Genomic DNA, 25,025 nt, shown 5'->3' on the forward strand with positions numbered 1-25,025 from the left:
AACCCTGAGCAGCTGCAAGTAAAGCAGAATTGTCAGGAACGTGAGTGCAAAAGACTGAAAAAAGGAGGAAAAAAAAACCCACCCCACTCTGAGATGCTCTGGGAGAGACAGCAAAGAGCATGAGGTCAGAGAGAGCAGCTTATGCAAAGGCTTGAAAGAAGCAAGGGAGCGTAGCAAGAGTGGGAGCCCAGCCTTCAGCTGCCTGACAGCTGGTAGGGGAGGAAGAAAATGAATTCAGGTGTTGATTAAGAGGGATCCACAGCTGAAGATGCTGTGCTTCCCCCTGCTGCAGCCCTTTCCCCTTCCAGATGCTCTGGGAGAGAGGCTGCCATCCTTGTTTTGATTTTACAGCCCTACACTTTGAGGTTGTTTGGCCGCAGTGGCGATGTGAGCTCAGCTCCTCCAGGACACGGCTCAGTGCTCTGCCTCCTCCAGGAGCTGCTCTGCCTTCAGCAGGTGGGTGCTGTGCGGGGAGCAGATGGGTGCTGCCTGCACCCAGCAAGGACTTAAGGTGGTTCAGGTGTTCTCTGCCCCTCAGTCAGTGGGCAGCAAAAGCATTTCTGCAGGTTGCTTTGGGGTTTGGTGTTTGGTGGTAAAGTCAGGGGTGAAAGCAAAGTCATGGGTGTATGTGCAAGGTGAGGTTACCCTAGTGAAGCCCTCCCAGCTGGATAGGATCTGTCTGTCTGCAGCTCCTGAGCTCTGCAGCTCAGTTTGGTTTTATAGCTGGAGGGACTGGGCTGCTTTGTCATTGACTGAAATATAAAAGAACCTTTGCTCCTAGGAAATCCCACTGCAACGACCCCTGCTTTGCCTTCCTGCACCTCTCACCTCCACTCCCTATCTTGCACGTGGGTCTTTCCCCTCCTTCATCCAGTAACGAATGGTTTCTAAAGCATATTGCTTAATTGCAGCACATTTCCCAAGTGCTGAGACCTCCTGACTGAGGCTTCAAGTGCTTGTCTGGGTGTGGAAGTGGGGAAACAAATTAAAAGGTTCCTCCTCCCTTTGTTTTTGCTGCTCTACCTGCAGACAGAGGGTTTTTCTGAGAGAGCAGGGAGCTGGTTTGGGGGTTTGCAACAAATAGAGCAACCTGGGGTTTGTGCAAAGCTGGAGCCAAATGAATGGGGCTGTTCCTGAGGGTCTTTTGGGGGTGATGCCAACGTGGGTGCTGCTCTGGTGTGCAACAGAGGGAGAGATCCTGGGCCAAATCCTGCCCGTGGAAGAGGCTGGGAGGGAGTGGAGGCTGCGAGCCCTTCTGCCTTGAGACTGCAGAGGGAGGCAGGGAGCTGCTCTAGGCCAGGTCCCCAAAACTCGCTGTGCTTGGAAGAGAAGCAGCAGCTGCTGCTCTAAATCCACAAGCAAACAGTGTGCTTGTCCAGGGCAACCCATTGAACCCCTACAGCTGGGGACATGGGCATCAGATGGATGGTTCTGTATTGCAGCGCCGTGGAGGGGTCTGATGAATTTTCATCCCTATCTGAATTGGTTTGTTTGATTTCTCAGTCTGAGTAAACAGGAGAGAAAAGGAGTTGGTGGGGAATTGGAAATGATGGTCCCTGGTTGCCTGGTGTGCTGGGGGTACCCATGTAATGGCTTAGAGGGACAGCGTCCCCAGTTCCCTGCCTGCCCCATAGGGCTGGATACGCTTCATAAACAGAGAAGATGGGACTCTCTCTGGGGAAAGAACTGGAGGAAACAAAGCAGTGCTATAGGAGCTCATCCCACAGCGTGCTGCATCCCCAAAGTATTTCCCAGCTCCCCACAGGCTTTGCTGCTTGGTTTTCTCAAGAGGCTCCTCTCTCCCAGCCCTGTTTGTGGGGAGGGGTGAGGGTTGGTTGGTGTTTTCCGTCCATCCTTCAGCCCATCACGCAGCCTTTCTCCTGCCATGAGCCACCCTGCCTTGTGCTCTGGCTGAAGCATGAGTGATTTTTCTCCGAGCAAAGCATTCATTTCAATTCAAAACCCTCTGGAGGAAAACAGAGCATAGGCAGGACTGGGAAGCAGGGGAAGAAAGGCACGTCCAGGTGATGCAGATGTCCCTGCTGGGTGCTGTGTTTGCATCTCACACAGCCCTGCGGGCAGGACAGAGCATTGTACCTTGCCAGTGCTGGGCTCAGCAGGAGCTGCTGAAGGGCAATGACTCGGTGTTTCCAGGGCAGAGATGGAGATAAAAAGGTCCAATGTATGCAGAAATAAGGCTCCGTTTGCTGCATTCCCATATCCTCCAGCTCCATCCCTGAGGGTTTCTCCCTCCTGGGTGCCCTACAGTGCCCATCTCTCTGCCCTGCACATCCTGCAGCTGCCAGGACCTCACTGGTCAGACATATGTCAACTCTGGTGCTCACTTCTGTCTCAGTTTCCCATTTCTGCTCCATCCATGTGTTGATAAATGAGATGGTGCAGCCCCAGCCATCTCCAGCCCAGCTGGGAAGGGGATCAGCCCATCCTCTATGACAGATCTACATTTACCAGCTCAATCTTGGGGCTGATCTGCTCCTCCAAAAGCAGGGATCTATGCTTTACCATCTGTGACCTCTAAAAACTCAGCTCCAAACCCTCTCCAGGTCAGAGCTGCTCGGGCTTAGCCTGGTTTGGAGCCTGGGAGCACTGCAGAAGGGAGATGCTCCCCATCTGGGGGCTGTGCCATAACACTGATGATGAATGGTTCTTCCCACTGGAGTGGGCTGGATGGGTGTTGGGTTGGTTTTTACTTCTACCCCATGGAAAATGTTGCCCTATTGACATTAAAAACAAAAAACCCACACAGAAAAAGAACAGGAGAAAAAAGGGGGAGGGTGCATTAGGATGGAACTGGTGGAAAAAGAAGGGGGAAAAGACATTGTTTTCTTCTGAAATATGCAAGGAAGGGGCAAAGCTGCCTCTTCCTTTGGTCTTTTCCTTTTCTTTCTGGAGGAATGGAAATGGTTCCCTGATGGGCAGCAGGCTGCTGTGCTGGCCCTGCTTCCCTGCTGCCCCACCTCAGTGCTCTAAGTGCTCCAGGGCATCATCACACCTCCAAGAGCCCCCAGACCCCCCCCTGCAGCCCCGATGCCCTCAGGCAGGATGGGGACCCTGACTCAAAGGCTGCAGCTTTGCATTGCATCAGAGCATGAAACAAACTGGAGGCGAGGGGCCCTCTGCTTAATGCTTTACATCTGCCCAAGTGCTCAAGCACAGCAGGGCTTCTTGCGAGAGGTAATTCCTTCTATGAGAGCAGCAGACACAGCTCCTTTCAGGGCTCTCATACCTTAAAGCTGATCTGATTTTATTAATATATTTTTTTCTTTCACTTTCTTGGCTGGGCTAAGAAGAAACATCCTCAATTCAGGGCTCTGCTGCCCAGCATCACTCAGGTTGAGATTGCAATGACTTCCTGCTATCATCTGCATGTTTGTGGCTGCTCATGGAGTGACGCCCATCAGCTGTGATTTGGTTGGGGGGGAGGAGGACCTTGGAGCTCAGCCCACAGCACTGGGAGCTTTGTTTCAAAATATAGGGTCCTATAGCCCAATCCCCATGAGAGCTGAGAGCAGCCATTGGGTTTTGGGTGGTGTTGTCCAACCCAGACATACTATGGGGTTACACTGGGTTTATTCCCCAAAGCACAGCATAGATTGGAGCCACAAAGGAAAGCACTGCAGCAATTGCTCCCACCCCCACCCCCAGTCACCCCCCAACCCAGTCCTGGTGTGTGGGGCAACCGTGATTGATGAGAAACTCCTGCCCTGTACTACTGTGGCAGCAGCTTGGCTCATTCAAGGGCTTTGGGGAATGCCTGCCTGTCTTCAGGCTCTGCTTTTTTGGTTTTAAGTCTTCCTGCTTTGTGTGGGAAGGCCAGAGGGTCGGGGTATGGGGAAGTGAGGCTTTCCTTAACGAGCAAAGAGGCTTTAACACCTTTAAACTCCTCCAGGACTCAGCTGTAGCTCAATGCAGCTTGGTCCTTCCCCTTATGTTTTCAGCGTTGCTTGAGAGCATCCACTTAACCCCCAAACCACTCCATTTTCTCTTGCCGTATCCAGCACAGGGGGAGGCTGGGGCTCTGCAACACGCATAGTGACAATGGTGACAACAGTGACATGCTTGGGCTCCCTGGGGAACCACCCAGACGGATTCGTGCTTGGAAAACTGATGCTGCAGCCTTCCTGATGGATTCCTTGGGCCACAGATTTTCACAGTGAATGCAAGATTGTTGGTTTACTCTTATTATTTATTATGATCATTATCCTCTCCCTTCCTAACTAGCTGAGGCCGCAGCCAAAGCTATATAGGATGCTTGCTATAGGCTGGCAGCTCAGAACAGCGAGAGCACTGGGAGAAGCACCCCAAAACAGCATACAAAGGCTGGGGGGACTGCAGGGAGCTGGGGACGCCTGGCATTATCTCTGCTGCTGAGCCCCCTGTGGGGCTCTCAGTGAGGATGGGGGATGCTTCACCACTTCTTGCTGCACTCCGGATCAGAGCCTGAACCCCTCGGGCTCCAGAGCACCCTGGGGAGGGGGGGACCCACGTTCAGTGCTGCTGCCAGTGCCTGTTTATGCGTTTTATCCAATTACTGCTTAATGCAAAATGCATAAGGAACGCTTGGAGCGGGGACAGAAACCCGCAGCTCAGCTCCGTGCTGCTCATCGGCAGGGCTGACCCTGTAGGATGATTTCCAGTCTCAGCTCAATGACTTCATGAGAAGATTTCTCTTTTCTTTGTGTTTATTTTTTTTATCTCTTCTTCTTCTTTCTTTCTTTCTGTCTTTATTTATTCTTTTCTTTCCCAACCAGATGCTGGTCAATTTTTTTTGCTCTGATTTAGGAACAAAAGCCATATCTGGAGGCTGAATTTGCTCCACTTCAGCCTCCCTGCTGCTTCATCACAGCCAGATTTCTGCTGCTGGATTAACAGATTTTTGCGCTGGGGTTTTGGGGCTGCTTTTAAGATGGGTTCTGAGGTTAACCCCCCTTTGAACACCAAAAGACATTGGGGTGGTCTTTGAGAAGCTCAAGGCGCTGCGGTGCTGCGGTTGCTGGATGGCTCTGACCTGAGATAGGGAAGGAGCAGCCATGCAGCCCCGCTGTGCTTTGGCTTTTGAGGTTTTAGAGCATTAAGGCAACAAATTGTCCATTTAAGTGAAACCCACCCTGCAGGCCGGCTCCTGGAGAAGCCCCAGATCCCAAGCCAAAATCCGAGAGCACAATGGGAGAGAAATCAATCCTTATTATAGGAAATAAAGCAAAACTCCAAAGCTCTCTTTCCCTTTCTTCCCTTGGCGAATTCCCCTTTTTGGCTCAGGTTTTCACATTCTTGCTTCTAAAGCAGACAGAGAGATGGGGACGGATCACAGCTTTCCTTGCTCCATCCAGCTGGGTTTGGGGATGAATGCAGGACCCAAATCCCTCCCTTGCTCCCATCACAATGCGCTGTGCGAGCTGATTAACCGCAGACCCTTTGCTCGCCCAGCAAGGAATGTTTCCAACCTAATTGGATTTGTGCTCCTTGTTTGGTTATATATAGGAAACATCTGTCAGCGCGGAGGGCAGCGGTTGGGCTGTGGGTTTGGGATGGGTTCATCCCCATATAGAGGGGATGTGATGGTATGGGGGGGGTCAGGTGTGTGACTGAGGCTCTGCCTGATGTTGGAACTGGATGAAACAGTGGCTGGGATGGGTTGTATGGGTGATTGAGCCTAAGGGCAGGGTAGAAAACTGTAATGGTGTGAAGAAAATAAGGTAAATCCTGGCTGATATGGCTCTGCTGGTAAGGCAGGAGCTTCATGAAAGCTTCCAGATGGGTCAGGAAAGGGCAGGGTTGTATTTCCAGGTAAGCAGCAGAGCTGCAGGATGAGGCGTCGTAATGCTGACTAAGCTGGTTATTAGAGCTGTGATTAACCCTGGTAATTAATCAGGGATTGACTGTGGTGGAGGTCAACTTGCAGAGCTATTCGGGAGGTGGGGTGATGTAATTGCTTTGCAGAAGTGAACTCTCCATCCCTTGCCCTTCTGCTTCTCTGTTACGTATTGGGGAAACACTGCCTGGCCCCAGATGGTCTTTGAGGTCCCTTCCAACCCAAGCTGCTCTATGATCCTATGACCATTCCTAATTTCAAGGGGCTGAGCATAAAGGACTCCCTACCCACCCCCTGCACACCCCCAGCTGCAGAACTGCCGCTGCCATCGCCTCGCTGGGTGGGAATGGGGAGGGAACGGTGCCAGGGTGGTGGGTTACATGGAGCAGGTTGTGGATTTATGGCAGCTGGGAATCAGCTGCATCCTTCCTGGTGCTCTGTTAACCCCAAAGCATCCCTCCTCCTCCCCAGGAAACGTGTGGGCACCTTTCTGTGCAAGCTCAGCCCCATGTAGGACAGCAGGTGGGGCAGAACTGGGTTCTGCAGTGTTTCATTGATGCAAACCCATTTGGTTCTGCACGGCTCCAGCCATGTTTTCCCTCCCAGTGCTGGGCAGTGCCCACTCGGTGCAATGCACAATGCTGTGGGGATGCCTTTATCTGCACTGTGAGGTGCTGCTGCTAAAAGGAGAGCTCAGATCCTGAACAAAGGATTGGCTGCTGATAGCAAAGTGATTTACAGCGAGGCTTAGGGCAGCCAGCTCCAGGAGTGCTTTTACATGACGATCTAATGGTTATTAATTTGTCTGGTATTTACTGTAATGCTATTAATCCTGATAGGCTTGTTGGATACTTAATGCAAATGTTTTAAGTGCTTCTGTGGGATTTTTCCCCTGGAATGGTGTGTAAGGATTCACAGCTCACATGCAAGCTCTTGTTTTGATGCTGCTGTCCCCAGTTTCCCCTATTGCACAGGGCATCATCCAGTCCTCAGGTATCACAGACCCCCTGTCACCAGGTCTGTCCCATGTCCCTGCTCACTCCATGCTGTGCAAGCTTCAAATTCCCCTCCTTTACAGCTCCAAACATCTCTCATATCCCATTCTTTGCAAAAGGCATCAGATTGCCCACATCCCAGGCTGGCTGCCCCACGCTGTCTCTGTCTCACCCCTCACTCCCATGGGTGATTTCTTTAATTTCTCCCTTGCTTTGATTCCTCTCTTTATCATCGCTCGTTGGCAAGCTGAGCTGCAGCCATGTGTTTCTGTTTAGGTGGCCCTGACAGATTGAGGTTTGCAGCCTTCATGGTGGGAAATGTGGCTCCAAAATCCTGGAAACGTGTGAAGGTTGCAATCCGATTCCTCTCCCCTCCTCCCCATCCAAAAGCACAGCTGATGCCAAAGGGAGAGTGGGGGGAAGAAAAACTCCAAACCTCCCAGGGAAGCTGGAAATATATGTAGGACTCCATCCAAAGATTGATGGAATAAATCACAGCCTGGGACTGTGAGAGCGGCAGGTTGCTTTGGAGGAAGCAATTCCCGGTTTCTGGCTCCTGAGAGTGGGATCAGGGGGGTCCAGGCTGCTCTGCTGGTGCCCCAAGTCCCAGGGGAGGAATGGCTCCAATGGTTGCTTAAATCCAGCAGTGTGTGTGTTTCCCATGCACAGCAATCCAAAGGGCTTTCAGCCTGATGTAGGCAAGCAGAGCTGCTGGGTGCTTTATTGCCTGGGGGAGGATGGTGCTGCATTGGGGACGCTGTAGAAGGAGCCTGGTGACAGCAGCCTGGTGCCCAGGGGGCTCAGCAGCATCCCCACTGCCTGCAGTCCCTTCCTGCAGGCGGCTTCACACCACAGTTGGGATGGTGCTGGTGGGGATGCTGCAGACAAAGAACCCTTTGAAGGCTTTGGAGCTCTGAGTCAAGGGTTGGCCGTGCCCCTGCCCTGATGGGTGAGGGCTGGGGTGAGTTTGTCTCAATTGATGGCTTTATCCTTTATTTTCTCTCTTTGCTCAGTCTGGAGCTTCATAGCAGAAAGCGAAGCCAGATGGCTGCGATCTCACTGAGCTCACATTGCTCAGGATTGTGGATACCCTGGGGAACCCTGTGTGTAGTGGGGGGCTCAGTGGGCACCCAGCACGTGGCTGCAAGGCTACTGGGGCCGTGGCTCATGGTCTGCAGGTCTCCTGGCCCCTAGGGCTCCCAGCCGCCCCGGCTATGAGCAGTTTAGTGGGGTCAGCTCTTCTGACCTTCTCACCAAGCCAAATCTTGGGACTTGGCTCCCAGCGTGGCTGAGTGGTGCAGTGAGATCCTTCCCAGCCAAAACAGCCTTTCTGGGAATGAAAGGGATTGAGGCGCTTTCCATTCATCCCTTCCCATGGTGTTTGGGAAGAGGCGGACATGGAAATACCCCCAGTGTGAGTGCAGCTCGGGTGCAGCCAACGTGGTGGGCCTCACTATGGGAGGTGGTATTTGGGACTAAAAGGGTTTGCCATCAGGATTGCTGGTTCTGATAGGGTCACGCAGGCTGATGACCTGGGGTAAGCAGCACGAGTTGACATCATTGTACAAGGAAAGCGTCCAGAGATGGCCCTGCCTTATTGTTGAGTGATTCCTGTTGGGAGCTGAATGTTTATTCCAGTTAAAGGGGGCCAGGGAGCAATGTGCTTGTCCCATGGCCAATATGGAGAGAGCCAGAAGGGCATGGTGCCTGTGTCTGCTCCATGGGACTGTGCTGATCTGCTCCAGGAACTGGGAAGGGACAAACCCCAAGGGATGGCAGAGAGAGGAGGGATGTTTGGTCCTTCTTTGTGCCCATTAACTCTGGGCATCTCAGTGCTGTGATGCTCCATCCAGATGTTTTGTGACTGAACTCAGCTCCCAGTGTCTGTTCCTGCTATCAGCCCAGCCCCCCCAGGCTCTGCTGGCAGTACATTCCCCTCCAGCAAGGGCCAAGAATAATAACACATCCACGGCACAATGCCTGGCTCTCCCTGCAGCCCCCCAAGTCTTGTGACTGTGAGAGAATGGGGGCCCAAATGTGGTCAGGAGGGAAAAGGTAGCAAGAAGCAGACAGCAAGGCTGGGAAAGGCACAGAGGAAGCAGGGCTGCTGGAAGGATCCAAGGGGGTAGGGAACGGTCAGGAGTATTTATAGGATTCCCATCCACATGTATTCAGAACCTCAGTGGTGTTGTCTGGCTCCTCACCAGGGACCCCAGGCACTGAGAGGTTAAACACAGAGGGTCAGTGATTTTTGGTATCCGAGTTAAAGTCAGTGTGAAAGCGGGATGTGCAGTGCCAGGGTGGGAGAAATAAACTTGCATAAATAAATAGTGTGGGTCACATGAGTTCCTGGCTCCTTCTGGAGGAACGGAGTGTTTACCCGAGTGCCTGGAGTCCTGGCTGTGCTGTGTGCTGGACGAGAGGCTGCTCTTCAAGGAACTGGGACTCAGCTGCTGGCAGGAGGTCTCGAGGATGTTTCCCTCTGCTGATGGCTTTGCCCTTTGAGTTGGGTCTCTGGGTTCACTCTGCTGGAGCTGGTGGTGCTCGGGGTCTCGCCTATCCCAGAGGCACTGGTGGGTCCCTGTAGGTGGTGACCCCAGCTCTGGGAGCACTGCGGGTGCCCTGCTCCTCCCCGACAGCACCATTTGGGCATCCCTCTGTCCTTTGTTTCACTGCTCATTCCTCCTTCTGAAGTTAAAATCCCCATGCTCCGACATCACAGCTGGTAGTTAATGGCGATGCCACGCAGGCAGGTGGCCCTGCAGCCCATCCAGCTGTCCCACAGCCAATGTGGCATGGGGACAGAGCCAAAAAGGGCTCAGTGCCTCCTTTGGAGAAGCATTAAGAGCTCATAAACCAAGAACCAGCACTGCCTTGCTGCTGCATGGCTACCAACATCCTCAGTGCACCCTTCTGCTCCATGCAAGCTTTTGAGATCTGGGTGCCAAAAAATCTACCATCCTCAAGTCTTTTTCCCCCCTTTTTTTTCCTCATTAGAATGAAGCACAACCCCTCAGGTGCATCAGCCATGAGAAGGGCTGTCACTGCTGCACATAATCCCATCCCTGGGCTGGGGATGCAGTGGGACAGCTTCGCCTCCAGCAGCTCTGAGTTGGGCGCTTTGTAACTGAAGGTTCCTTTTTGTAAAGGCACAAAAGTGTTTCTGTGGGTTTGGGAAGCTGCTCTGCCCTTTAGCAGAGCCAGAAGTCCTACATGGAGATGCTGGGCTGTTCCCCAGTGGGGTTGCTTTATTCTTTTTTGAGGACTTAAGCTCTTTGTTGGAGATTCTGGGGTGTCCTCAAGGATCCCCGTGAGCTCCCCTTCGGGTAGCACTCCTTTGTAACAGGTTTCTGCTGCCTGGAAGAGCTATTTCTTCTCCTGCTCTTCTGTGATGGGTGTGATAATTGGGGCTAAATTGATTCAAACCATTTCCTGTAAGTCCTCAGGGAATAAATTCCCCTGATCAATGGATGCTCCTGGCAGCCCTGCGCAGTGCTCTGCGGTGATGCTTTGTTGAATCCACCTCCCTCTTGTCCCCATCTGTCCTGCTTTGAGCACTGCTCCCAACCTTCCCTGGGCTCTGTTGCTTTGGGCACAGCTCTCTGTGATGCAGTGAGCAGGACGAGGCTGGGATTTGGGTGTCATCAGGTGTGGACTGTGGCCTCTCCATCTTCAGCACATGGCATAGAGTGTCCCAATTTGGGGACAGAAGGACTGGGATAGATGCAGGGATTTGGCTGTCTTGGCTGAATGCCTTTTCCCATGCAATTTCTGCTTTCTGCTCTGCAGTCCCCCTCACCCATGGCACAGTTTCTCTGCTCTGGACTCCTTTTGGGTTCACTGCTGGGAGCTCAGCACATCCACACATTTATCACCCATGGGATGCAGCTCTCTCTCATTGTGCCTTCCGGGACAATGATTTCTTGCCTTCACCTTCTCACCAGCTCTGCGGATGGTGTTTGCTAAGTGTATTTTAATGTGTTCACCTTTAACCTCCTGCCTAGATACGCATTGATCCTAAATGGATCCGGGGTGGGGACAGAGCTGCAGCCACCCTGGGTTCAGCAAAGGGAGGTCCCTGCATCTCATCCACGCTGGTAATGGGGCCGTGAGACCCAAAATACAGGGGGGTTGGGTACCGCACTCCCACAGCACTGTCCTGTTGGCAGAATGAGGTTTGCCACCATTGCTGATGGCAGTGCATGGTGCAAGCAGGTCTTCCTATGGAACATTCATGCTGAATTTGTGAACTGGTGCAGGTAGCAGCCATTTTCTGCCTCAAACATGGGAAAAATCGATGTAGTCCCACTGTGATCCCACTACGTGCTGGGCATGGGACTGTCACCTTGTAGCAGCACATGGAGCAATGCAGCCCCAGCCCCTGGGAGGGTGGTTCTATTGCTGCTGAGCAAGAAACATCTGCAAGCAGCGAGCAGAGCCTGGGGAGATGGGACATGCTAATCACCGACCTGAAAGTGGGAGTGATGGGAGGTAGGAGGTAAATCTGAGCTATCCCAGCTGCTGCCTGCCAGGCCTTGCTCATGTCACAAGGAAAAGGCATTTCTATAGGGGAGGGGGGAATGATTTCACATCTGAACTCTGTGCTGTCTGCAGAGGCACCAGCATGGGCTCTTTCTATGAGTTATTGCCTCCAGGTCACTTCCAGCCCTCCCTGTGTCCAGGCTGCACAGCAGTTTGGGACCCCCCCAACCACCTCCAAATAGAACCTGCTTGTCCCCATCTCTTCTCTCTATGGGGCAGAGGAGGTGGAGGTGCTGCTGGAGCAACCCAGGGAACACAGGTATCATGGGACAAAGCCAAACCATAGGGTCACTTGTATGAAGGCAATGTCGGAGGGCGGAGTGGATTAAAGTTCATCAGAATGTTCCCCCTCTCTCCAACTCTACTTTTGGTTATAAACAGGAAGCTGAGGTTTTATGTCACCCCCAAAACTTTGCAGAACGTGCCTGTTTTTATAGCAGCTTTTATTTATTTGTTTCTTCCCCTCATTGGGAAACAGAGAGTTTGCAGCTGATGGGAAGCAGGGGAGGTGCTAAAATCCTCCCTCCCCCCCCAAATATCTGTGGTGCCTTTCACTGTAAAACCCAAATCTCCTCCCGATGGGGGGAACAGAGACGGAAAAGGGGATAATGTTTCCCTCCGTTCCCATTGTCCCAGCACTGGACTTTGTTTGAGAGGAGGTGATGATTTACCCTGGGGCCGGGGGGGTTGATTTACAGAGCAGCATTGTCCCCATGGTTGGGGCTGTTTATTTCTTTCCCTTGCAAAAGCTGTATCTGTTATCTTCCTTCCTGTAAAAATCCCATCCAAGCAGATAAAAGCCCCTCACAGCTCCCATGGGGGGGTGTTACACCATGCTCAGGGCTGTGTCCACCCCCAAGCCCTGCTCACCTGCATCCACTGAGGGGGGAGATGGAGAGGAAGCCAGGTGTGGTGGAGCTTAATTGGTTTTAAATTAATGTGGAGGAGCCTGAAAGGTGTAGGGAGTGTTCTTGGTTTCCTTGGGAAGTGCTTGTTGCTGCCAGGGGATGAGGAGAGGTCTGTGGGTTTGTTCCAATTAGGGGTAACAAAGCTGTGTTTTCCTTTCTCCTCAGCCCTAGCAAAGTGTGGAACATGCTGTGAGTCCAGGTGAGCTCTCTCTCAATGGGAACATCCAATGAAGGCTACAGTGTGGAGCAAGTGGGAAAGCAGAGCCAGGAGCCCCATGGGTACAGCAGGTATGGGGGGCGGGGGGTGCTGGGTGTCAGCCAGGAGGAGAGGAAATGACATAAAATCATGTAAAATCTCAGACCAGCTCTGCATGACATTGCTGGGACAGGAGCCCATTGCTGGATTTTCATAGGAGACCCTGCTGCTGCTGCATCGCTCCATCTTACCGGGTAAGGCTGTGCTGGGGATGCCCAAAGCCTCAGGGTGTGTAGGACTGGGGCTTGGGGACACAGTGAGGTGATGGGGACATTCTCAGGCTCCTCCAAGTCCGGATATAAACCAGGAACTGGGGAAGGGGAGGGCTTTGCTCAGCTGCCAGCGGAGGGGAAGCAGGTGGGGACGTGGTGTTTGAAGGGTGTCAAAAGCATCACGGTGTGGTGTCAGCCTTGGGGATGGGCAAACAGATCCCACAGCACCAGGAGTTTGGGGTCAGAGAACCAAAGTGACAGCCTGAGACACCAATGCCTGCAGGGCTGGGGGCAGCGGCATCAATCCTTCCTTCCTGATGCTTCATTTTCATCCCCAGCATCTCTCCTTTTCATTTTGCATGTGTCAGCAACAGCCAGCGGGGCCGCTCTGCTGTCACATCCCCACACGCTGTCCCTGCACACATCGAGCAGACGGAGATGTTTTAATTAACAAAATCACAGCGTCGCGTCTCGGTGCCGGATTGAAGAGGCAGCGCTGGGAGCGAACGGCTGCTTCCCTGCTGTTGTGCCCATAAAGGCCCCATGTCCCCAACGGGCAGCTGAAGGTCAAGCAGATGGGTTTGGTTTTTCTTGCCCCTTGAGTCATTTTCCATTTGATTAAGGAAAGAGATGCGTGGCAGCGGCTGTTGGGAAATCTCAGGCTCTATCTTGAGGAGGACCTCGGCTCGCAGCGCTCGTGCGTGGATGGTGCTCCTTTGTTCTCTGTCCATTTGTAAGGGGAGAGGAGCCAAGGGGCTGGGCAAAGATTTCTCAATCCCAGTGAAAGCCTTGAGGTCATTTCTTGAGTCCCTGCTGCTGCATCCAACTGCAAGAGAAACATAAACCCATGTGGAACGCGTTTAGGTTGGAGTTCTATCACCAGCACGAAACCTAACCAGATTACAGCAGGATGGTGCTGAGCCTCAGCCAGACATCAGCTTTCCTCCTCTCATCCTTTTATCCTCTGCAGACTCATCGAACACCCATTCCTGGTGCCATTCATTTAACCAAAGAGCAAACCAATTCACCTGCTGGATGAAACATTTTCTGGATGAAGACCCTCCTTTCCCCACTTCTTTTGCTCCATGCCGTCCAGCTGCTGGGCTTTGCAAAGCAATTTGCTATGACCGAATGCAACGCAGCTGTTTCTCACTACGGATCTCTTCGGAGGTGGATTATTTGTCACTCCTCCAGCTTAATAATAATAATCCTTTAATGCATTTTCTTTTGTCATCCTTTGAGGGAAGAAAATGCTCCCACGTGGTTTTATGGCGGCGGTGCTTTTCCATACACGCACACAGAGCTCCATCTATCCCAAACAGCTCCCACAGCGCTGAGTATGAAGTCTTAAAATATGACAGCCCTGGGTCAGGAGTGTCTTAAAACCACTGCATAACAGGCGTGTAAAAGAGATGGGGAAAGTGAATGTTTCCGACGTGCCGGTGGCCGCGGAGGCCCCGCTCCCTTTGTGCTCTATGGGAAACTTGTGAAAATATTAGTTCTCCATCAGTGCTGGATCTTGGCTGTCCCATGGGTTTGGGGAGGGGTTTGTGGTTGGCTCTGTGCAGCGCAGCACAGCTGGAGGGCGGCGGGCAGATGTGTGCATCTCATTCCAGATGTGCTGTGTGAAGCTGTGCACTGTGTCACCTCCTGTGTGCAGAGATGGGGCTGCTTGCTTGGGTTGGTGCTTTCTGCCCTTGCTGTGGTTGCTCTGAGCCAGGTAAGGGTTAAGGGCAAAGGCTTCATCCAACCGTTCACCATAGGATGCCATGTGCTCCAGCCCATAGACTGCAACCACTATTTCCCATTAAACCAGGTCTTTCAGTACAACATCTAAATGTTTCTTGAACACATCCAGGATTGATGACTCCACCTCTTTGGCTTGGCCAACCCTCCATTGAGTTGGCTAAAAGTTCTTGTGCTTGATCCTGCCCACCCTGTGCCCCATTTCACCCCACAGCTCCAACGCTTTCCAGCCCAATGGGCAAGTGAGGATGCATAGGGTTAAATTTTTAAGATGCCGCTGGGATCAAGGGAGGGCACAGGGTTGTGGAAACCCCATAGGTGGTCAGCACTGAAACTCTGTGATGCACAGCTTCAAATGAAGGCTCAGATCCACTGAAATGCAACCTGCTGGGAGCTGGATGCTGTGAGTGAATTCAGCACAGAGCAACATCGGTGCCAAAATTCGGACAACTTGCTGTGCTTCAAGGAAATTAAAAAGCCCTTTCTGCTGTTTTTGCTTACCCAAACGCTGGCAGCCTCAGCTGACCCAGCACACCGAAGGAATCAGCGTTCTGAGCAGGCTCAGGGTTGGATTTGCTTCTTACAGCTTCCTGTCCTGATGAGAAAGGCAAAGTTATTTTGGGAACACGGTGAATGAAAACCAAGAGGTGACCGAGGCAGCTGTGGGGTGAGGGCAGCCAGAGACAGCACACTTCTACCCACAGAAGATGCTCCGGAGGCTGTTTGCCTTTGATTCCTTCTACCCAGTGCAATGAGGAGCAATTATCCTTCCCATAAAAGACTCCTTCTTTTAGGGGACTCGTAGGGACTTCAAAGAAAGGGCAGGTCTCTCTGGGGAACAAAGTTGTCATTTGAGTGATTCTGGGCTGATGAAAAGCACCCGCCTGCTGCTGCCCAGCACTCTGCTCCCACCAAGGGTTGGTTCAAAGCGAGCAGCCCCAGGGGATGGTGCATTCCATGCAGTGATTCCATGCTTCAGGACCCCATCCCAGCCAGGACCCGGTGCTCTGATGCTCACCATGCACTGCCCATAGGGCTGAGCAGCATTCTGGGGCTCACTCCTTGCAAACAGGAGCTGCTTCCCAGCTGCTGCTGTGGTTATAGGTGGGAGGATGGGCTCGAGGCACAGGGATCCCATAGCCAAACATTGCAGCAGCATCGTGAGGAAGCAGCTCAGTTTCCCAAGCTCTCAGCGCCCAATTGCCAGCAGCCCCATGGGATGTGACATGCTGAAAGAATCCTCATTTCATCCCTCACGTGAGGAAGGAAAGCACAAAGAAGCCACACAAGCACCAGAGCCACTTGGGGCTGTGCTACCCCACGCAATGATGGGAGGGAAATGGGTTGTAAAGAGGCAGAAGGCAGCAGAAAAGCACTCTGGTTTCAGGTGTCCTGAGCACTGCCGACCTGATCTTATCTCCAGCTCTGGGTAGGGGTTATCTCTGTTCCCTGCGATGAAAGCACCGTGAGAGACAGGGGAGGTGAGGTGAATGCCATTTGGTAACACGGGTGTCTGCCTTTACTTGGGAAAAAGGCAGCCCCGAGGTGCAGAAAGACCCCCGTCCCACCTTGTGTCCCTGCCCCTATTGCCTCCTGCATCCCAACTTTGGGTGCAGAACACTTCTGCTCCCCCACCCCAGCTCCCCATCGCTTTTGTACTGATGATGTGCAACTTCCACCTGCCATTTCCTCCAAGCTGGAATTCCCAGCTCCTGGATTCAGCCACCTCCACTTTTTGGTCAAATTTCAGATCCCAACATTCTTTCTCAGGTCCCATTTTTCCCTCCCACTTTACTCTGTCCCATCTCAACCCAACATTAGCTGTTAGCAGAGCTGAGGCTTCAAGCAGGAACCTGGACGTGGTGGGGGATCAGGCAACAAGGGGCTGGGATGCAAATCTTGGCAGAAACCCTCTGTGAGGTTTTCTGGCTCCCAGTGATGCTCCGGTCTGCTAATTGGCTGCACGCAGCCCTGGCTGAGCTCTGACTTCCAGCTTGTGCATCGCTCAGCACAGCCGCACGGATGCGTGGGATGCACAGCATCCTTATGTCACGTTTGTGGGGAACAATGGGGCTGCTGAGCAAAGCCAGCCCTACATGGGGACACCGCAGGCATCACTCCATTCCCCACCCCCTCAAGCAGCTGTGTAGGTTCATTTCCCTAGCAAATGAACAGCGGGGAAGGGGGCAAATAATGCTGGAGCCCAGGTGGCCCCTCTCACTGCCCAGTCCCAATGGGATGCTGGTGGGGGGACAGGGAGAGAAAGGGGGAATGAGTGGTCTGGGAGTGCTTGCTGGTGGGGATTAAAGGCTCAGTCTTGAGATGAGAGAAGGAAATGAGAATTAAATCAGTTTCTAGCGCCTGTTCGATGTTGGGGGAAGGATTTATGGCTTGGGTCGGGATGGCAGCACAGCTGGCGAGGGGACCCTGCAAAGAGGGAGGGTCTGGGGGGAGTAGTGGGGGGCCAGGGACCCTCCTTGCTCCTGGATCAGGGAGCAATACTGGGCAATGCTGGGTTCCTATGGGTGCAGGGTATTGTAGGGGGGAACAGGAGTACCCTGGGGCTGCACCATAGGGAAGTCTGGGGGGGCTGAATCCCAGGCCATGAGCACTGTGGGAGCAACAAGATAAAGCCCTTCACCTGCTGCCCTCTCCTTTCATAACTTCCCTGTGCTCCCAGTTGTGTGTGTCAGAGCAATGTTGGGTCCCCCACTCCCTCCCTCCCCAAATCCCACCTTGTCCAGCCCTTCCTGACCCCCATCCATCACTTTTCTCTGCCTCTGTCTCCTTTTTCTCCCTCTCTCCCCTTTCCTTTTGTTTTCCCTGCCTGCCATCATTCACCATGCAGGATGCTGAGCTGACAAATACTCATCCACTCCATTGCCAATGGGGCAGGGACACGGTCATCACTGTGCCCCCACCAGCAGTGGGGTGGCAATGGGGCGCCTGGCAGGAGCTGCCCATAAAATGAAGAAAGTTAATCACGGAGCTAATTGAAACCAGCAGCCCTGGCGTGTTCTGAGCAGAGGGGAGGAAGGAAGGGGGTGGGAATCTGGGGCTGGGTTGGGTGGGGGGTGGTGTCTTTGGGGTTTTGTGTTTGTGTTTTTTAAGCCATGGAACAAATCCATATGGTTGCGCAGGCAATTCCCAGGAACTCTTAGCCTGGGCTCAATCATGAAATGTCTCAATCCTTTCACTCTGAGTGTAAAATTGAGGTTCTTTGGGAGGAAATTGTTTGTTTGGCAGTGCTTTACTAGGGCTGTGCAAGCAGCACTGCCATGGGAGGGGGAGGTTTCCTTCCCTCCCCCTAGCAGGACTGTGTTGTTTGCCCATCGTCCCCATGCATGGTGTGGGACTGTGAGACCCATCATGGGTGGGAGCAGGCATGGATATCCCCATGTCTCTATGCAATGTGGGTCCAGGGCACCCATCAGACTCAGAGATGGGAGCAGGGATGGGTAGGAATCTTGGCTGGGTGGAGAGGGGCTATGGGTGCTGCTGTCCCATCATTACGCTCCCACTAGTTCCACTACCAGCACTGTGTGACTCTCATCCTCCCCTCACTAATTTTCCTCATTGCACCCATAATAATTAACACATCCCCAGTCCAAGCTGCCCTCCTACATTGTGTTTCAGCTTCGAAGCCATTACTGGGTGCTGCAAGGCACGGGCAGATTCACCCCATTGATGGGTGCTGCTTCCCATGGGATGTTTGGGAAAACCTGAATGGTGCTGAGATCCATGTGTGGATCTGCAACTGTTCTCCACCTCCAGGCTCCAACCTTGCAACCGTGTGAGTGATCCTTTGGGTGCTTTCCAGCTCTGAACCAAAGCATCTCTGCTCAGAAAAAACCCTGATTATTCCAGGCTGCAAAGCAGGTCTGCAGCAATTAGAGATGGAACAAAACCCTTCCAGCTCCGGAGCCACGCAGGGGAAAAACAAATTCGCATGGGGATGGATTTGAGCTTAAAGACAGACTGAGCGCTAAGGGTGGCAGTGATGTGCCTGGGTTAGGAGTGGGCTGCCATCCTCACCGCCTTCCCACGACCCTCCTGGCGCCCGCCCCGCTCACTAAACCAGAACTCCTTATTGCTGAGAACTTAATCTGGTGGTTTAGTGCAGCAAAACTCCAGCGGCCGTCAGCTGGGAGCGGGGGCTGCACTCGGCAGCACGGGAAAGTCTCGTTTTGCATCTAATGAAAATTTCATTCTTTGTTGTTCTTCTTTCTTTTCTTTCTTTCTATCTACATATTTTTTTCCCTCCTGACTACAAAAGGGAGATGTTTCCAACGTGCAGCAGCAGCTGGAGATAAAAAAAGGATAAAATATTTATTCCAAAACGAGACAGTAATAAACGAACCTAGGAGCTCGTATCTGAGCGGGATTTATGGTCGCTTTGTCTTTTCAGATGGGAAAAGTGAGTCAGCCAAGGGCTGCACCCTGCTGCTTTTTCCACCTTTCAAGGCAATGAGAGCCCTGTTAGCCACCTTGCAGCCCAGGCCTGGGTCTCAGCTGCGTTTTGCCCCTAAGCAGAGGACTTTTCCCATCTCTTTGGAGTGGTCCCATCCCACGGTGGATGCGGAGCTGGACTTCCATTTGCCTGGGAATGCAAATCTCCCTCATCTGTCCCACGCTGCCTTTGAAATAAGAGAAAGTCAACCCTGCCAGGTCCTGGGGAGGCTTTTTCCTGCTCGTGGTGATTTTGTCTTCAGCTGTGTTTGGAAGGAAACCAGCACGGCCACTTTCTCCCGGTCTCCGTAAATCATCCAACCCCCCCCTCTCAATCTGACTCCTCTTTCCCCTTTCATACTAAAATAAAGGAAATAATTAAAAGAGCAGGAAAATGAGCTGCTGGCAGGTTTCCTACAGACCCTCTCAGTGCTGTTGCTTGGCCATAGGGCAGCCAGCATAGGGAGATGTCCCTCATCTATCCCCAGGCTCTCCTTGCTGAGGGTTGCTATGGGGTTTGCTGGGTGCTTCCTTTGCATCCTTACTTTTAGGATCCTGGATCTGGGTGTTTTCTCAACATGTTTTGGGCGATGCTTCACACCCCTCATGCACTTACAGAGATGATTCAACAGCAGCAATAGGAGCTGCACATGCATGGAGGAAACCATTGCCTTGCTGAGATATCAACTCTCATGCTGTCTCCACCTGAATGCACCCACCTGGGGCTGTTTCCCTCTCCCTGCTTGCAGGGCCACATCCATTAAAACCCAAACCTCTCCTCCCCTCCCCATGCTTTGTTTCCAGCTGTGGCCCAGCAGGGTCACCTGGGGGATACTTAGGTGTGAGGAGGGGCAGGACAGATCTCCCATTTCTCTTTGCTGCCCTGTGCATGGTGAGGAGGTTTTCCTCATGTCAAGGGGGTGAGGTGTCTTCTGCCTTTGCTCATCAGTGCTGTCTGTTCTTTCCAGGTGAGTGAGGGAGGGCTGTCTGTTGGCTGCATTATATTGGGGTGGCTTTGTGGCTGTCTGTAGGGGCTGGTCTTGGCTTTGTTATCACCCAGATGTCCTCATCTCACAACTTCTTGTGCCAGGACATCTGGACCCTGCCCCTTTGTGTCCCCTGTCCATGTTGGGGACACTGAGTCACCTTTCTCCCTGTTCTGCCTTGCAAAGCACTGGGCACAATATTTCTACCCTTTGGGGCCAGGCTTATCCCATTCTAATCCCAGCACTTTCTGCTGGAGATTCAAGATGTGCACCAGCATCAGGAATCACAGAGGCTCAGGCCATGCACGTTTCCCTGAGCCTGGCTGATGGGAGAGCACAGCCCCTTGTGATGCAGTGCTTGCTTCCAATTACTGGGGAATGCAGCCCATATGGTGGGCAGATTTTGGGGGTGGGAGGGGGGAGCTGAGCTCTGTTATTGCAGGCACTACTGGCTCATGGTGTCCTGGTGAGGTCAGGACCTGAGTGCCCCAAATCCCACCTTCCCTGCACCCACTGCCCCCCATGACAGCCTTGGGGTGACTTGCAGGAATGCTTATTTGTCTCCTTTGTGGAGGCAGACAGATGCTTGGGGAAGAAATAGAGGTGAGGTTTGTGCTCCCCCATCTGCAGCTGGGTGCTGTGAGCTGTTGTTTCATCTGCAAAGCCCTGCTGCAATTCTGGAAGCTCCATTCCCATTGTTGTTCCTATGCAAAACGAGGTTTGTGGCTCCCTGCTCATGCATGGGGTGAAAGCATATTGATATGCTGGGTGAGGTTTGAGGACAGAGCTGTGCCCAGGAGGCAGTGGGTCCCTCCAGGGATGGGATGGGCTGGAGGCACCTGCTGGGATATGCAGTCTGAATGGTGTGATGGCCCCATGTCATGGCTTGTGGGGTTTCAGGGCTTATCTGAGACCCTGTGCCAGGGATAAGATGGCTCAGCCAAGCAATGGCATGTGGCTGGAGTGGGAGTTTGGGTCCGGTCCTGTCCCAGTGCCAAAGGCTTCCCTCCTTTGTCCCCTACAGAGCTCACTACAGTAGAGGTGAGGTTAAGCCTGGGGTCAACCTCTCCCTCTCCAAACACCAGTAAAAGAGGGGAAGGAAGCTTCCCAAAGCCTTGCTCAGCAGCCCATGCAAACATCAGACTCCTTTCCAGACCTCATTCCCTTCCCCCCCCCCGTCCTGAGCTAACCATAAATCAGATTGCTCTCCTCAAGGACCATCTACTGTTGCTGACCCTGCACACAAAGACCACCTAGCAAAGCTCCTTCTCTGAAGCACTGCTTCAGCCATGGATATGGGGACAGTGTAGGAGTGAAGGGCACACATGGACACCCCAACAAAGCTCAGTTCTGCCTATGGGTCCATGTTTTCCTGGGTGCTGCAGGCAGACACCTTTGAGCTCTGCTTTCAGCCTGGCTCTGTTCCTCATCTCTGCTCCAGCTTTTTTCCCAGGGGAGGATGGAGATTAAGAGGAAGCAGATTAAACCTAATGGATTGATTGCAATTATTTCCCCTTGTTTATTTGCAGTACCATGTGGGAGCCTGAAGAAAAGGGGGAAAAAAAAAAAAAGGAGGGGAATGATCTTTTATGTGTCTGTAGTCCTGGTCCTCATTACATTTCCTGCCAGACAAAAATAAAACCAGTTACATTGGAGCATCCTATTTCAGGCTCTCATAAACTGCAATGTGTAAATACTTCTGTGCAAACCCACACGCAACCCTATGCAAAGTAATGGAGCAGCAGCCCTGTGCAGTCTCCACTGCTTTAATATCTCCCCACTTGCCCATAACTGGGGACATGGGGTCAGCTCTGCTGTAAGACTCAACCTTTGGGGGGATGTTGACCTGTCACCATGCCCAACAGTGCTGGAGCTCATCCAAAGCCTGGTCCTCCATCAGACAGGTTATGTTTTCCCCCTAAATTTGGTTGCCCAAAAGCCATGTGTGTATTTAGAATTGAAACTCCCTACATGGGAATGAAACCTTCCAGCCTTTTCCTGGTCTCAATGTGGAAATTTGCCTCTATCCCAATAAACATGCCTTGATCTGGAGTTTTGTGTAGGACCTCAAGGTTGACTCTGCATGCACAGGTTGGACTGGATGCTCTTAGTCAATCTCAATGAGTCTTTGATTCTTGCTTGGGGAAAACCAAGAGGCACGCCAACGTTGTGATGCTCTTTATTGGCATCCAACCGATACACAACGATAGTACCGCCGAGCCGACCCCCGTGCAGATCCCACCTCCCACCTCATGCTGCTCAGCCCTCCCAGCACACCCACAAACTCCTACGACGGCAATTTCTTCACCGTTAAGACTCTCTAATAAACTGGCATTGGTATTACAGAAGGGAGCGGGGGAACAAGTGGAGAAACTCACGTTCTTTGTACAACAGAAACATTAGAAAAGGACACAAAACGTACCGACGAGCACTAACTTTGGCTTGTTTTTCCCTTGTAGTTTTTATTGTTGCTGTTATTATTCTTCCTGCAGTGTGGGATTCGAGGCATCCCATGGCTTCTCTTTGGATCTGAGTTTGTCTCTGTTTTCTCAGCCGTGAGGTTGGTTGAAGGGTGAGGAAACAACCCTTTGCTATGGCAATAGAAACCTGAGAGCGTGGCAATGTTGTCCTGAAGAAAAGCAATCTTTTCTGGGCTTGGCCAGACTGAAGCAGGCAGTTTTGGATCCAGAGTTGGTGGCACCCAGTGCTTGGTTTGAGTTGCTTCTTCAGAAGAAAAATAAAGGGACTGATGAAACCAATAATGCAACAACCAGCATTTACACTTGTCCCAAAGCATCCATGGGAATGGCTTGGTCTGGAGGAATCAGTGCCCCAGACAGGGGCTTGCATGAGGGGCAGTTCCCTTGGACTTCGGTGGTGGGAGACATTTGGGATGCAGACATGGAAAACGTAGCCCTGTTGGGACTGAATCTTCCCATCCAACAAGTTCAGCATGTAGAGCCGGTGGTCAAGGTATGGCACAGTCATTCTCATGAAGTGATCTCTGCTCTTGCAGCACAGATGCTCTGCATGAGGCGTTGAACATCCCAACATGGCGATCCAAATGCAGCCTGTACTCTATTATTTTCAGAAACAGGCAGCAACATTTCCAAAGGCTTTTAAAGGAATTGAGAGCTCAGTTCCCATTGAGATTAGCTTCGACAATCCCAGCTTGACTAAGTCTGGAGGCACCTCCGTGTTCATCTGATGCCCCCCAATTGATGATGCCCATGACTACATCCAGGTGGGCTTTGGAGATCTCCAGCATGGAGAATCCACAACCTATTTGGGCAGCCTGAAGTGCATCCTGATAGTCAAAAGAGAAACAGCCTGCAAAGAACAAAGCTCTCCCTGCAACAACCTGGAATGGCCAAATCCTTCAGTTCTTTTGAGTTTCATGACAATTTTTGGAGCCTGCATGTGTGCGTTTCCCTGCATTCTCCATTGAGTCTTTAAGGCCAGTCTTTAAGACAAGGTGGGAACAAGGACATGGCTGCAAAAGGGAAAGCTCAGCTTGCAGGCATGATGCTGTGAGTGAGCAGCCCGTGGTGCATTGCAACAGAGGTGATCCACACCAGACGTAGAAACGTTGAGCATTAGTAAAATGACACATTATTATTTACAAGTCTTGCTTAGCTCCTTAAAGAGGGAAAGAAAATCATCTTCTGCACTTGGTAAAGCTTCTGGATGAAGCACAAGGTGAGCGGGGAGGCTGGGTTGAATGCAGATCCGTGTATGAACTCGCTTTGCAGTCCTTGCTCTGCTAACAGCCTCAGGGAGAGGGAGATGGTGAACCTGCCACATTGGGTGGGACGTCCTCCAGGACCATGGCAGCTCAAAGGGGAAAGCTCAGGGTGCTCACCTGGCAGCTGCTCCTCCAGCATCGCTGCTGGGAAAGGAGCTGGGGCTGGGACCCCAAAACTATGAGCCAGGGGTCAGAGCAGGGCTGGCATGGGGCACCTGGGTGGCTTCGATCCTGGGCCAGTGCAGTGAGGGGACACCTGGTTCGTGGTGAGGGGAGGACAAGCAAAGCCCTTTTGTCACATCCCTGTTGCAGGCACTTTTTCAGCCCTTTAGACCTTCAGCGTTCCCTTCCCGGAGCTCTCCTTAGAACTGTCCCTGGTGTTTGGTGGCTGCTCCTCATCAAGACCAAACACTGCCAGCCCTGAGCATGGGGACAGCCCACCCCCAGTTTCACAGTGTAGGTGGGGCTGCTGGAAACAGAGTCCTTTCCTTCAGCCCACCCCCAGGACTGAGCCCCATCCCCAAATCCTGCTGCAACTGCTCTGCTGCTCTCCGTGCCCACCCCAGCCCTTCATTTCACCCCACACCATTTCATTTGCAGCTTGGGGGAAGCAGCTGAGTTTGGGGTCATCAGATGAGAGCAGAAGACAACAGTGATGAAGACAACGAGGAAAAAGAAGAGTAGGAGGGAGAACTGGAACCAGGAGAAGGGGCTGGAAATAGAGAGAGGAAGAGAGACCTGAGAGTGGTGCTCATCCCTGCCCTCAAAGCTGCCCTGGGGGCAGGCACTGAGCAGGACCCCGAGCCCGGATTACGGGCTGCCAGGGGGAGGCAGCGGTGGGAGGGGGCGATACCGAAAACAGGAGCTCAGTGCATACAGGGCCATAAAGCGGGGAGGGGTGGGGGGACCCCTCTTCCTCCCCACCCTCCTCTCCAGGGCTCTCGGTGCCAGGGAGGGGGAAGGCAATGAGGCAGCCGGGCAGGGGACCCCTGGCTGCACCTCCCCTCCCTGGGCCGCCCTTCACACAGGTGAGGTGGCGGTGGACTCGCTGTACAAGCTCTCAGCGATGTCCCCACGTTGGATCTTCCGAAGAGCCACCAGGAGAGCATCGAGAGTGGCCGTCTCCTTGGCTGACCAGTCAGCCAGCAGTGCTCTGGCGGGCGATTCCTCCCGTGTGAAGCAGTCTATGAGGTCCTCCTTGTAGCCCAGCTCCCCTGCCAGCTGTCGCCACGTCTCCTCTGCCGAGCTGCTCAGCAGTTTCTCTACCTCTTCCTGCTTGCTGGGTGGTAGGCTGGCATACAGGCTCCCATCTCCCTTTGGTGCTGGGAAGGGCAAGCAATAGGAGAACGTGTT

General features: G+C 52.7%; 1 protein-coding gene and 1 long non-coding RNA gene across 3 annotated transcripts in view; one reads left to right on the forward strand and one right to left on the reverse strand.

The window, feature by feature from the left end:
* On the forward strand, positions 1-22,686 carry LOC107325264 (uncharacterized). Of its 2 annotated transcripts, none has more exons than XR_014940751.1 (3): positions 1-456; positions 12,444-12,566; positions 12,639-22,686. It is a non-coding gene; the product is annotated as an uncharacterized LOC107325264 (long non-coding RNA). The 2 variants fall into 2 exon arrangements; XR_004309703.2 differs by having other exon boundaries at positions 12,668-22,686.
* The window catches only part of NGFR (nerve growth factor receptor), a 13,575-nt gene continuing 10,640 nt past the window's right edge, over positions 22,091-25,025 (reverse strand). The window contains exon 6 of the mRNA XM_015885942.3: positions 22,091-24,994. Coding sequence (XP_015741428.2) covers positions 24,693-24,994 — 302 coding nt within the window. The 3' untranslated portion in view covers positions 22,091-24,692. The remainder of the gene's footprint in view (positions 24,995-25,025) is intronic.

The sequence above is a fragment of the Coturnix japonica genome, unplaced genomic scaffold (genome assembly GCF_054131305.1).
Source record: "Coturnix japonica strain WE unplaced genomic scaffold, WE-NBRP24 Scf049, whole genome shotgun sequence".
NCBI classification, from domain to species: domain Eukaryota; kingdom Metazoa; phylum Chordata; class Aves; order Galliformes; family Phasianidae; genus Coturnix; species Coturnix japonica.